This window comes from Oncorhynchus gorbuscha, linkage group LG05 (assembly GCF_021184085.1).
Source record: "Oncorhynchus gorbuscha isolate QuinsamMale2020 ecotype Even-year linkage group LG05, OgorEven_v1.0, whole genome shotgun sequence".
NCBI lineage: Eukaryota > Metazoa > Chordata > Actinopteri > Salmoniformes > Salmonidae > Oncorhynchus > Oncorhynchus gorbuscha.
Window position 1 is genome coordinate 27,812,388 of NC_060177.1, and position 12,561 is coordinate 27,824,948.

The 12,561-nt window shown below is 48.1% G+C and overlaps 1 protein-coding gene across 2 annotated transcripts in view; it reads right to left on the reverse strand.

The window, feature by feature from the left end:
• Positions 1-1,036: 1,036 nt before the first annotated feature.
• LOC124035778 (potassium/sodium hyperpolarization-activated cyclic nucleotide-gated channel 4-like) overlaps positions 1,037-12,561 on the reverse strand; it is a 106,916-nt gene continuing 95,391 nt past the window's right edge. For both annotated transcript variants that reach the window (XM_046349483.1, XM_046349482.1), the window contains exons 7-8: positions 7,831-7,995; positions 1,037-5,329 (exon numbers count right to left, since the gene is read on the reverse strand). In XM_046349483.1, the coding sequence (XP_046205439.1) occupies positions 3,417-5,329; positions 7,831-7,995 (2,078 nt within the window). In that variant the 3' untranslated portion in view covers positions 1,037-3,416. The remainder of the gene's footprint in view (positions 5,330-7,830; positions 7,996-12,561) is intronic.

Sequence of the window (12,561 nt, forward strand, 5' to 3'; positions counted from 1 at the left end):
TATCTGGTTGAAATTAAGTCAGGTTATCTGGATGGAATGACGTCGTGTTATCTGGATGGAATGACGTCATGTTATCTGGATGGAATGAAGTCGTGTTATCTGGATGGAATGAAGTCGTGTTATCTGGTTGAAATTAAGTCAGGTTATCTGGTTGAAATTAAGTCAGGTTATCTGGTTGAAATGACGTCATGTTATCTGGATGGAATGACGTCGTGTTATCTGGATGGAATGAAGTCGTGTTATCTGGTTGAAATGAAGTCAGGTTATCTGGTTGAAATGAAGTCAGGTTATCTGGATGGAATGACGTCATGTTATCTGGATGGAATGAAGTCGTGTTATCTGGTTGAAATTAAGTCAGGTTATCTGGATGGAATGACGTCGTGTTATCTGGATGGAATGACGTCGTGTTATCTGGATGGAATGACGTCGTGTTATCTGGATGGAATGACGTCGTGTTATCTGGATGGAATGACGTCGTGTTATCTGGATGGAATGACGTCGTGTTATCTGGATGGAATGACGTCGTGTTATCTGGATGGAATGACGTCGTGTTATCTGGTTGAAATTAAGTCAGGTTATCTGGATGGAATGACGTTGTGTTATCTGGATGGAATTAAGTCAGGTTATCTGGATGAAATTAAGTCAGGTTATCTGGATGGAATAACGTCGTGTTATCTGGATGGAATGACGTCATGTTATCTGGTTGAAATTAAGTCAGGTTATCTGGATGGAATGACGTCGTGTTATCTGGTTGAAACGATGTCGTGTTATCTGGATGAAATGATGTCGTGTTATCTGGTTGAAATGATGTCGTGTTATCTGGATGAAATTAAGCCAGGTTATCTGGATGGAATGACGTCGTGTTATCTGGATGGAATGACGTGTTATCTGGTTGGAATTAAGTCAGGTTATCTGGATGGAATGACGTCATGTTATCTGGATGGAATGATTATGGAATGTCATGTTATCTGGTTGAAATTAAGTCAGGTTATCTGGATGAAATTAAGTCAGGTTATCTGGATGGAATCTGGATGGAATGACGTCGTGTTATCTGGATGGAATGACGTCATGTTATCTGGTTGAAATTAAGTCAGGTTATCTGGATGAAATTAAGTCAGGTTATCTGGATGGAATGACGTCGTGTTATCTGGATGGAATGACGTCATGTTATCTGGTTGAAATTAAGTCAGGTTATCTGGATGGAATGACGTCGTGTTATCTGGTTGAAATTATGTCGTGTTATCTGGATGAAATTATGTTGTGTTATCTGGTTGAAATGATGTCGTGTTATCTGGATGAAATTAAGTCAGGTTATCTGGATGGAATGACGTCGTGTTATCTGGTTGAAATGATGTCGTGTTATCTGGATGAAATGATGTCGTGTTATCTGGTTGAAATGATGTCGTGTTATCTGGATGAAATTAAGTCGTGTTATCTGGATGGAATGACGTCGTGTTATCTGGATGGAATGACGTCGTGTTATCTGGATGGAATGACGTCGTGTTATCTGGTTGAAATGATGTTGTGTTATCTGGATGGAATGAAGTCGTGTTATCTGGTTGAAATGACGTCATGTTATCTGGATGGAATGACGTCGTGTTATCTGGTTGAAATGATGTCGTGTTATCTGGATGGAATGACGTCGTGTTATCTGGTTGAAATGATGTCGTGTTATCTGGATGGAATGACGTCGTGTTATCTGGTTGAAATGATGTCGTGTTATCTGGATGGAATGACGTCGTGTTATCTGGTTGAAATGATGTCGTGTTATCTGGTTGAAATTAAGTCAGGTTATCTGGATGGAATGATGTCGTGTTATCTGGATGGAATGACGTCAGGTTATGTGGATGGAATGACGTCGTGTTATCTGGAATTATGTAATTTCAACCATTCTTGTCCGCTGGGATTAAGCTCAATTTGCAGGACTATGAAATTGTCCACAATTACAATTTATTCTGTCATGACCCGTCTGACCCGTCTGTCACTCCTTGATGTAAAACTGCATAACCCATATTTATTCTAAACAAAAATAAATAAAATGTACATACATTCAACATGTTCAACTCAACACTGGCATTGTGGGAGAATGTCTACGTTGACCGTCTAGCAGCTGTGGGTAGTAATGTGGAGTGGTAAGATCGTTTCTATCAAGCAGCACTTCAACAGGTATCTGATATCATTACAATAACAAACGTAATTGCTTATGTCCAAATTGTCTATTTCCTGTGTGTTTGCTACATTATCTGACTGAGAAGTATGTGTGATTGATGGCTCTAAGAGCACTAGTGAGTGTTGTCTTTTCTAGCATTGAGAGATTGAAGAGTCCTGTAGGTACACAACTCCACACACAAGCTGGGATGGTCGTCCTAGTTTTGTGAAAAGGCAAAACCCCCCTTGGTTAGTCTGGCAAGCTCTTGCCTTGCATTAGACTCCTCTCCCTCTCTTTCTCTATCTCTCTTAAACACACACTCAAACACACACTCACACTCAGTCACTATCACACACATAAATGCATACACTCTGTCCACTAGCACACAGATTGCAGGGCTCAACTTGTCCTTGTCCATCCAAAACATTTGCGGCATGATGAGCTTGGAAGACAAAGTGAATTTGTTAGGACAGGGTTGAGGACACTGCAGGAAGCCTATCACTAACACATCATACTTGATGTCTGTCTCACTACAGGGATGGAGGGCCTGTAGCCCACTCAACACCCCCCCAATATTACGACAATACAATGACACACAGGCCAAAGAGGAGGCAGATTGATCACCCCAGAGGAAAGTCTTTTTGGTTTCCTAAAATCTCTTCTCCACCTCGGAAGGTTTCGTGACGTCTATACAGTGGATAAATAAGTAATCTAATCGATAATAGATGATAAAGGATCAACAATATGTGATCCTGTATGGGATGAAAAAATAAGTCAGTCTGCTCTTATTGAAGCATGTATTTTTCTGCTGAAAAGGTTGATTCTGTTCTTTTAAAACACACAAAAAGCATCTATACATGCAGGTATTAGTGCATAGGTTCCTGCAAAAAAGTACTATTGTGTTGTCCATCTAACCATCAAACCAAACCCCATCATATGAATTTGGCATAGTTAGAAACAAAGAAATGACCATCTCTTAAATGGATATCATTTTCTGTTCACACCCTCCTGTCTATTGATTAGCATATCTTTTAAATATATTTCTATGTATATACGTATGAATAAAACAGGGAGAAACAAAACAAAAACAAAGAAAGTGTAGTTGTCTAGGGAGCTAGAAGTTACCTGGTTAAGCATCATCTTTTAAATCACAGTAATATTAAGAACGTGGAAATGATAACGATTAGAACACAGTGAAGCCTAGAAGAGAATGACATCATACAGGAAGATCGTTTGTGTACTTGTCCAGGGAGGGTGTGATCAAACCTCACAAATTGGAGGTTAGTTTGGAGCGGACAGGTTCTAGTTCAGAGTGGGCTGCCGAGCCTTTCCGTGGCGGCAGGGCCGGGGAGGCCACGGGGGACTGAGTCTGGTGCTGCAGGTGTCCTGGAGACATCTGGGCAGGGACAGGAGGAGTCATGTGCCCTGGCACCGAGCTACAGGGTTTTGGAACTAGGATGGGGGAGGTGTAGGGTGAGGAGAAGCAGTATCCTGGCTCCATGGAGGAGCATGGGTGCGAGGTGCGTGTGGGCGAGGTGCGAGGGGGTGAGGAGCGTGGGAGGGAGGAGTATCCCATGGCCTGGGTCACATCCTGGGGCAGGGAGATGTTAGAACAGGACAATAGTTTCATATCCTCAGAGAAGCTGCCCAGCCCCAGCAGAGACTCACTGCCGGCTGCGTGCTGCTGGCTGGGGAGGGAGGTCTGGGGCATGAGCAGAGAGCTGTGGGACCCTGTGGCACTGGACGAGTCGCTGTAGTGGAAAGTCCTTCCTGTGACTGGGCTTTGGACCGTGGGGCTAGGCCCCAGGGGGGTGTAGCAGGGCGAGCCGTTAGCTGAGCCGTACTGGGCCAACGAGGCCAGGGCAGACCTCTCCAGGGACAGCTGAGGGACCAGGCCAGACTGGAGGCCTGCCAGACTGAACTGGGCCAGGGGAGAAGGGGAGCCCCCTGGGGCCTGCTGGGTGGAGGAGGTGGATGGGGAGCCTGGAGGGGGGAGGTGGTAGAAGCCACTAGAAGTCCTACCCCCGCCTGCAAACTGCTGCAGGGAGCCCACCTGTGGAGGCTTGGGGGGCAGCTGGCTGTGGAGCAGCTGACAGGGGTTAATGTTGCCGGATGAACCAGTGGACTGGGGGCTGATACTACAACCAGAACTAGAGGTACCCAGAACTCCAATTGTCATTCCACCTGTAGCCCCTCCCATTGCTCCACCAGTAGCTCCTATATGTCCTCCACTAGTTCCTCTAATGTGCCCACCACTAGCCCCTCCTGAGTACCCCCCAGTGGCTCCTCCTATATGTACTCCAGTAGTATATCCTTCTATAGACCCACGTCTGCCCCAACCAGTGGCCCTTCTTATTGTTCCACCCGTGGCCCCCTCAGCAACCCCTCCTATTTCACCTCCGGTAGTGCCTCCTGAAGACCAACCTGTAGCTCCGCCTGTTGCTCCACCCATCCCTGTCCCCACGGCTCCCTCCATGACTCCCTGCTGGAAGAGGGCAGCGAGAGGCGGGGTGGTGCAGCGGAACGGCTGCTGCGTCTGGGGCTGTGAGTGTAGCTGGGCCGTGCTCTGTGCCGTGCTGTGGGAGGGAGAGCCCCCGAAGGAAGAGAAAGGCCCAAAGGGAAAGGCTCCGGTAGGCCCAGGCTGGGTTCCACTGCTGCTGGACGCCTGCTGACTGGAGCTGGCTGCCACTGACCCCTGAGTCGTGTGGTGGGCCCGGAAGGAGGCCAGCAGGGCTGTATCCATCCCAGAGCAGTGCAGTTTAGATGGGGTGCTGGAGGGGGAGTCAGGTCCCATGGAGGAGGTGGGCGCTGACGTGTGGAACTTCTTCAGCCGGCCGGGGGGAGGGTCCTGGAGGTTCCTGGAGCCCAGGACCGTGACCGGCGGGCGGAAGAGTGCGGCGGGGAGGTGGGGAAGGTGGGGGTGGTGCGTCAAGGCGATGGCAACAGAGGTGGTGGCGGCAGCAGCCTGCAGGGGTGCCTGGATGAGGGGAGCCCAGATGACGGGGGTGTGCCCCGGAGACGGGGGCTGAGGCGGAGGAATGTTCTGGAGGAGGTGGGCGCAGGTGGCCATGTCTCTGTCATGCTGCACAATCTGCTGGATGATCTCGTTCTCCTGGTAGTTGAGAACGCCGGAGCTCAGGTCGTGCTGCACCTTGTGCTGCAGGAGGGAGTTCTTCTTCCCTGTGAGAGAGAGAGAGAGGAGAGAGAGAGAGAGAGAGAGAGAGAGAGAGAGAGACAGAGACAGACAGACAGACAGACAGACAGACAGACAGACAGACAGACAGACAGACAGACAGACAGACAGACAGACAGACAGACAGACAGACAGACAGACAGACAGACAGACAGACAGACAGACAGACAGTCTAGTTAGTTAAACACTCTGGAATTGCATCTGATTTAGAGAGACATTTTTCCACTATACAGTTAGCCACACACTGGCCCTACTGCACAATAACCAGCTACATCATAATCATCCCTGATCCTGTGAACAAGCAACACATTTGCCAACAAAGGCCACTGAGTGTTAGCCCCTAGGCTGCACATTGACTATTAAAGGGCGTCAGAATGGCTGTGATCAGCCTACTCCCAGACTCCTCTTTGACTCCTATGTCACACGGTTGCTGCATTCTGAAGCACTTCTCCCTAACAGCACCGAGCACAAGGACAGAGCTTGAAAAGAGAATCCCTGGCTGAAATTTTCGATGAAAGAGGGAGACTGAGAGAGAGGGAAACGGGGACGTAGCCTACCAAGGAGTATAACACAGAGGAAGCATGATAGTTCCAGCAGGCAGTGTATGTGTTTGTTTGACTAGCTCTTACTGTGGAGCCGTAGATAAGAGGCAAAGTGAATGCAGATGAAACACGGCTCTGAACGGGGACATGGCTGACTGATATGGAAAGAATGAGGGGCTGGTCAGTGTTCACACTAACGTCAGTGATTTCACAGTGTAGGGCAGTGGTCCTCCGCTGTCATTGGATGGCCAGAGCTCCATGGCCAGTGGTGGAGGGGTCAGGGGTCAGCCACTCACCAGATTACAGAGACAGGATGGGGATGGCCTGAAATAGCTCTCTGTGACAAGACAAGCTAAGTAACAAAAAGTTGAATTCAACTCTGGCCCTATCTGTCTTGGGTGGACATGCCAGCAGTGACAGGGTTAATTCACTGTTTGTTCTAAAGGACTAATCCTGAAAAGCTGGTGCTATGTGGTGCGATTGAAATCGTACAGTACCCGTACGCTCAGCCCGCTACTGTCAATGCAATTAGGCCCAGATCAATCTCTCTCCATTTCAGATATGAGAGGCTTGCGATTAGAGGGAGCAGTGCTGGGGGCTGTCTCTCGGTCCGCCCTGACCCCGACACCGCTCACACGCCGCCGTAGCAGGCCCAGCTCTGATCCGATTGCACAGGGTCCATTAAGACAGTAATTAATTAGTAGGGCATTGCTGTGTGAATGACTTCATTATGCAGGAGGGCTGGGGAAAGGTGAACACCATCTATTCACAACATGCAGACACAAAGGCATCAGGCATCAGGACCAGGAGAGGTTGATATCGGAGGCAGGAGGCTTTCCCTCATCGCTTCAAAGCAGCCATTTTCACCAAAGAGCCCCTTGCCTGCAGCCATTGTTCAACATTTCATTAGAGACATACCCAGGGCTGTAATGAAGCATGCAGAGATAGTTCAGTTATGATCGAGGCGTGCTGACATTGACTGTGAATCTTCTATTTGTCTGGGCTTGCTGAGAACTGAATGAAGTGTCATATCATTGTACACGTCACTGAAGTGGTGCTAGAATGAAAAGAACCAGTATTCTATGTACTTAACTACTGTATCCAAACACCTACCTCCCCTGTTCTTCAGGGCCAATACAACAGATGTGAGATGATCCATTCTCCTACTGTTAGCATCGGACATTCTATCTGTCACTGTCTGTTATGTCAATTCTATATTACTAACCAAACTAAATACACTACTTTTCACTAGGTCAACTAGGTGAGCTATATATAGTGAGTTCCTCACCACCACCATGGGTTTTCCTCTTTTTAACTTACATCACTGTCCCTGCCTGGAGAGATTATCACATGAGATGATAAAACAATATCCTGTAGAATAGAGAGAGTTGTCTCCTCTCCTCTCTCTGTGGTGCCCATCCGTCCCTCCTCCCTGGCAGCCAGGGCCCACGGCGCCAGATGTGTGGAGGCCAGCGTGGGTGGGGTGGAGACATCTGAGCTAATATGACACATCTGTTTGCCTGGCCTACTGGTCCAACTGGCCCTGAGCAGGTCACTAACATACACAAACACTGACTGCGTGGCCTCCTCTCCTCTTCGCTGGAAACAGCTCCCCTCCAGAGGATTCCTCAGCTGTGGCACATCTGTGTTTGATTCTCAGACAGACACCTCCATGTACAGTACAGTGACTGGCAGCTGACTCCCTTTGTCATTTACTCAGCCAATCCATATCCATTTACTACATCACGTTTCATTTGTTCCATCCGGGTTTTTAACCCGTGGCAATCTAGTACAGAGTGCTACCTGGGGACTGTAACACGTCTTTGAACACATTCATACTTCACAACACTTGACAATGGAGAGGCGGATGGTTGGCTGTAACGATCAGCTCAATTACAGTGACACATATGGAGTTGAAAGTCATGTTGTGCTATGTAGTCTCTTACCTATGCGGTCCAGCCGGTCCAGAGCCACGGTCTCGAAGGCCCGTCTCATCATGGGATACTCTTCCAGGACCTCGTTGAAGTTGTCCACAGACAGAGAGTACAGACGGCAGTAGGTGTCCGCTCTGACGCTGGCTGTCCTTCTACCCCGCGTCAACAGACAGATCTCTGCAGAGGACACAGGAAGAGAGGAACGTCGACACTAGGACGGCGTGTTCACTGCGGTCAAGGTAGAGATCCTGTTGTCGTGTAGGGCTGATGCTATGCCAACGTTGGCCCACTTCTTATCACACGTCAGGGAAATCTTTGTGAAGGCTGACAGAACTATTAAGACTTAATGTTTCCTTTAACATGTATCAACCCCGACTGAATTCTCTCATGTGTGAACTAGACCTGAAGTGATTAGAACACGCTGCTGGGAAAAAATAGATAAATATCACTATTGTCCCACTTACCGTTTATGATGACGAAGATGGGGAACAAAAACTTGAACCGCTGAACCAGGGGTAGGCAACCGTGTTCCTGGAGGGCCGCAGGTTCCAACTAGGCACCACACCTGACCAACTGAGCTAATTGATCAATTCAGTGAATGCCTAAATTCAACACACCTGGTCTTCCAGGTGCGGCCCTCCAGGACCAGGGATTCTGTGTTCAACTCTTTTTTCCCTCTCCTTTTTTAGCATTACAAATGAGACTTTTCTGTAATCCACAGCTGAAGCACTAAATGCCATTTTCAAAGCTTAGAGGTCTGCTAGACCTCCTCTGTCATGCCAGATCAGGAGAATAATGTTCCATTTAACAGTCAGCCGTGCAGTGGAGCTCTGGCATCAACAGCACCCTTATGCCGTGTGCCTGCCGCGGGTGTGTGTGTTGTTTGTGTGTGAGTGTGTGTGAATTTACAGTATGCGTGCCATGTGCTTTTCTGTCACAACCACACACATCCCACTTGTGGGCCCCTCTCCAACTCTCACTTTCATCTACTCTCCAACTCTCACTTTCATCTACTCTCCAACTCTCAGTCCCAATCCCACGATAACACTTAGTCTTTCTCAGAAAAAGCCTTTTCCAACGCCACACTCTCCTTTTCAATTCTCAGTTGGTGCAAAATGAACTGCCTTTCTCCTGCTCCCTATGTAACATTTACTAGGAATCCCTCTTCCATCATATCACTTTGAATCTCACGTCTCACTAATCTGTTTCTCTCTCTCTCTCTCTCTCTCTCGCTCTCCTCCTCTCCTTTTCCCTCTCATACTGCCTCTCTGTGTATTGTACAGTGCATTGCGGGTTAGAGAGGATGAGGGCTTCTGCCTTCTCTCTAGTGCAGCCAGATACCCAGCCAGCCAAAGCCTCCTTGTCCCTGACCATGTCTGCCCTAATGAAAAACAACATGTGCAGCTCATCCTGTGTGTGTGTGTGTGTGTGTGTGTGTGCGTGCGTGCGCGTGCGTGTGTGTGTGTGAGTGGGGGGGGAGTTGTGTGTGTCTGTGCTGTTGGGTAACCCCATTTGTGTGTTTGTGTGTGCTCCCAGGTCAGCTCTGGCTCGGGCCTGTGTTGGGGGTCTGTTTTCTGCAGGCCTGCTCTGCTCCGAGTAATCCCCTCTGGAGAGGAGTGTCCTGCCCTGCCTGGCTGTATTAAATCCTTTTGCCTCGTGGCTTTCGGGCTGAAACCAGCAGTGCTGAGATGAGACACTGAGCTGCAAAGCCTTTCTTCCGGCCTTATCTGCCTGTCTTAAGAGAAGAGGATGTAAAGCCCAGACTCTTAGCACTGGTACCTGAACTTTTACTGTAGAAGACCCAGCATGGAGCAATGAGTAGCAGCTAGAGCTCAACGCTAAACAATGAGAGATTAACACTCAATCATGGAGAACCAGGGATAAATGGAGGGACAAACCCTGCGACCCTGACAGAGGAACACTGAGTTGGATCCATGTCAAAACTAAAGATGAGTCATTATACATGGACGCCTAGTCATAAACTCAGCAAAAAAAAAGAAACGTCCCTTCTTCAGGACCCTGTCTTTCGTAAAAATCCAAATAACTTCACAGATCTGTAAAAGGTTTAAACACTGTTTCCCATGCTTGTTCAATGAACCATAAACAATTAATGAGCATGCACCTGTGGAACGGTCGTTAAGACACTAACAGCTTACAGACGGTAGGTAATTAAGGTCACAGTTATGAAGACTTAGGACACTAAAGAGGCCTTTCTACTGACTCTGAAAAACACCAAAAGAAAGATGGCCAGGGTCCCTGCTCATCTGCGTGAATGTGCCTTAGGCATGCTGCAAGGAGGCATGAGGACTGCAGATGTGGCCAGGGAAATAAATTGCAATGTCCGTACTGTGAGACGTCTAAGACAGTTCTACAGGGAGAAAGGACGGACAGCTGATCGTCCTCGTAGTGGCAGACCACGTGTAACAACACCTGCACAGGATCGGTACATCCGAACATCACACTTGCGGGACAGGTACAGGATGGCAACAACAACTGCCCGAGTTACACCAGGAACGCACAATCCCTCCATCAGTGCTTAGACTGTACACATAGGCTGAGAGAGGCTGGACTGAGGGCTTGTAGGCCTGTTGTAAGGCAGGTCCTCACCAGACATCACCGGCAACAAGGTTGCCTATGGGCACAAACCCACCATCTCTGGACCAGTGCTCTTCACTGACAAGTCGCGGTATTGTCTCACCAGGGGTGGTGGTCGGATTTGTGTTTATGAATGAGCGTTACACCGAGGCCTGCCCTCTGGAGCGGGATCGATTTGGAGGTGGAGGGTCCATCATGGTCTGGGGCGGTGTGTCACAGCATCATCGGACTGAGCTTGTTGTCATTGCAGGCAATCTCAACGCTGTGCGTTTCAGGGAAGACATTCTCCTCCCTCATGTGGTACCCTTCCTGCAGGCTCATCCTGACATGACCCTCCAGCATGACAATGCCACCAGCCATACTGCTCGTTCTGTGTGTGATATCCTGCAAGACAGGAATGTTAGTGTTCTGCCATGGCCAGCGAGGAGCCCGGATCTCAATCCCATTGAGCACGTCTGGAACCTGTTGGATCGGAGGGTGAGGGCTAGGGCCATTCCCCCCAGAAATGTCCGGGAACTTGCAGGTGCCTTGGTGGAAGAGTGGGGTAATATCTCACAGCAAGAACTGGCAAATCTGGTGCAGTCCATGAGGAGATGCACTGCAGTACTCAATGCAGCTGGTGACCACAGCAGATACTGACTGTTACTTTTGATTTTGATCCCCGCTTTGTTCAGGGACATATTATTCCATTTCTCTTAGTCACATGTCTGTGGAACTTGTTCAGTTTGTCTCTGTTGTTGAATCTTGTTATGTTCATACAAATATTTACACATGTTAAGTTCGCTGAAAATAAACGCAGTTGACAGTGAGAGGACATTTATTTTTTTGCTGAGTTTATTTGAGGAAATGTGTCGCTCCCTATCCATGGGTGTTATTGCTAATACAAACTATTGACTTTAAAAGCAAACATCCTCATGTGGTTCTTTCTGTGTTTAAACATTGCTGCTCTGCTGTACCGTGAAAGTCCTGAAGCACTAATTGTAATTGACTAATTGATTTTGCTGGCAGCCTACGTCGGCTATGAAACCAACATTTATTCGATGGTGCATCTAAAGGCACTGTGACCTCTGTTCTATCCTGCTCAAGCACAAACCCCTCTTGGTAGTACATCATTAACAGTCAAATGATGTATGACTGGTTTAATCTCTACGCTGACTCACTTTTACAGTCTGACGCAATAGTACAATAATCCTGCATGAAACCACTGAACAGGCTTACTTTGTCCAGGTCTGTGTATATGATGTAGTGGCCTGTTTCCTGCTCTCGTCTGTCTTAGCTGCTCCTGCTGCTCTTTTTGGTAATCGTGCTGGAACACTTGTACAGCAACTTCAAGGAAGAAAATTGATTTCATAATTGGAGTGAAACGCACAGTAACAACTGTCTACTACACTGTGTGCTTAGAGTGTAAATGGAATTCCTCCAATTCAAATCAGATGTGAAATGGGAGAAACAGGAAGGATGCTGTGCACGACTCCAACACTGTCTTTAAGTTTTCCGACGACACGACGGTGGTGGATCACCGATGACTATGAGACAGCCTATAGGGAGGAGGTCATGGACCTGGCAGTGTGGCGCCAGGACAACAACCTCTCCCTCAATGTGGGCCAAACAAAGGAACTTATTGTGGGCTGCATCGATGGGGCTGTAGTGGTGCGGTTCAAGTGCTTCAAGTTCCTCGGTGTCCACATCACGCCACTTTTTGACCTATCATGGTCCAAACACACAAACACAGCCGTGAAGAGGGCACGACAACACCTCTTCCCACTAAGAACACTGAAAAGATTTGGCATGGGCCCTTAGATCCTCAAAATGTTATACAGCAGCACCATTGAGAGCATCTTGACTGGCAGCCTCACCACTGGCAACTGCTTGGCATCCAACCACAAGGTGCTACAGAGGGAAGTGCGCACGGCCCAGTACATCACTGGGGCCAAGATTCCTGCCGTCCAGGACCTCTATACCAGGCAGAGTAAGGCCCTAAAAATGGTCAAAGACTCCAGCCACCCAAGTCATAGACTGTTCTCTCTGCTACCGCACGGCAAGCGGTCCTGAACAGCTTCTACCTCCAAGCCATAAGACTGCTGAACAGTTGATCAAATAACTACCCAGACGATTTACAGTGACCCCTTTATTATGTTTTGTATCTTC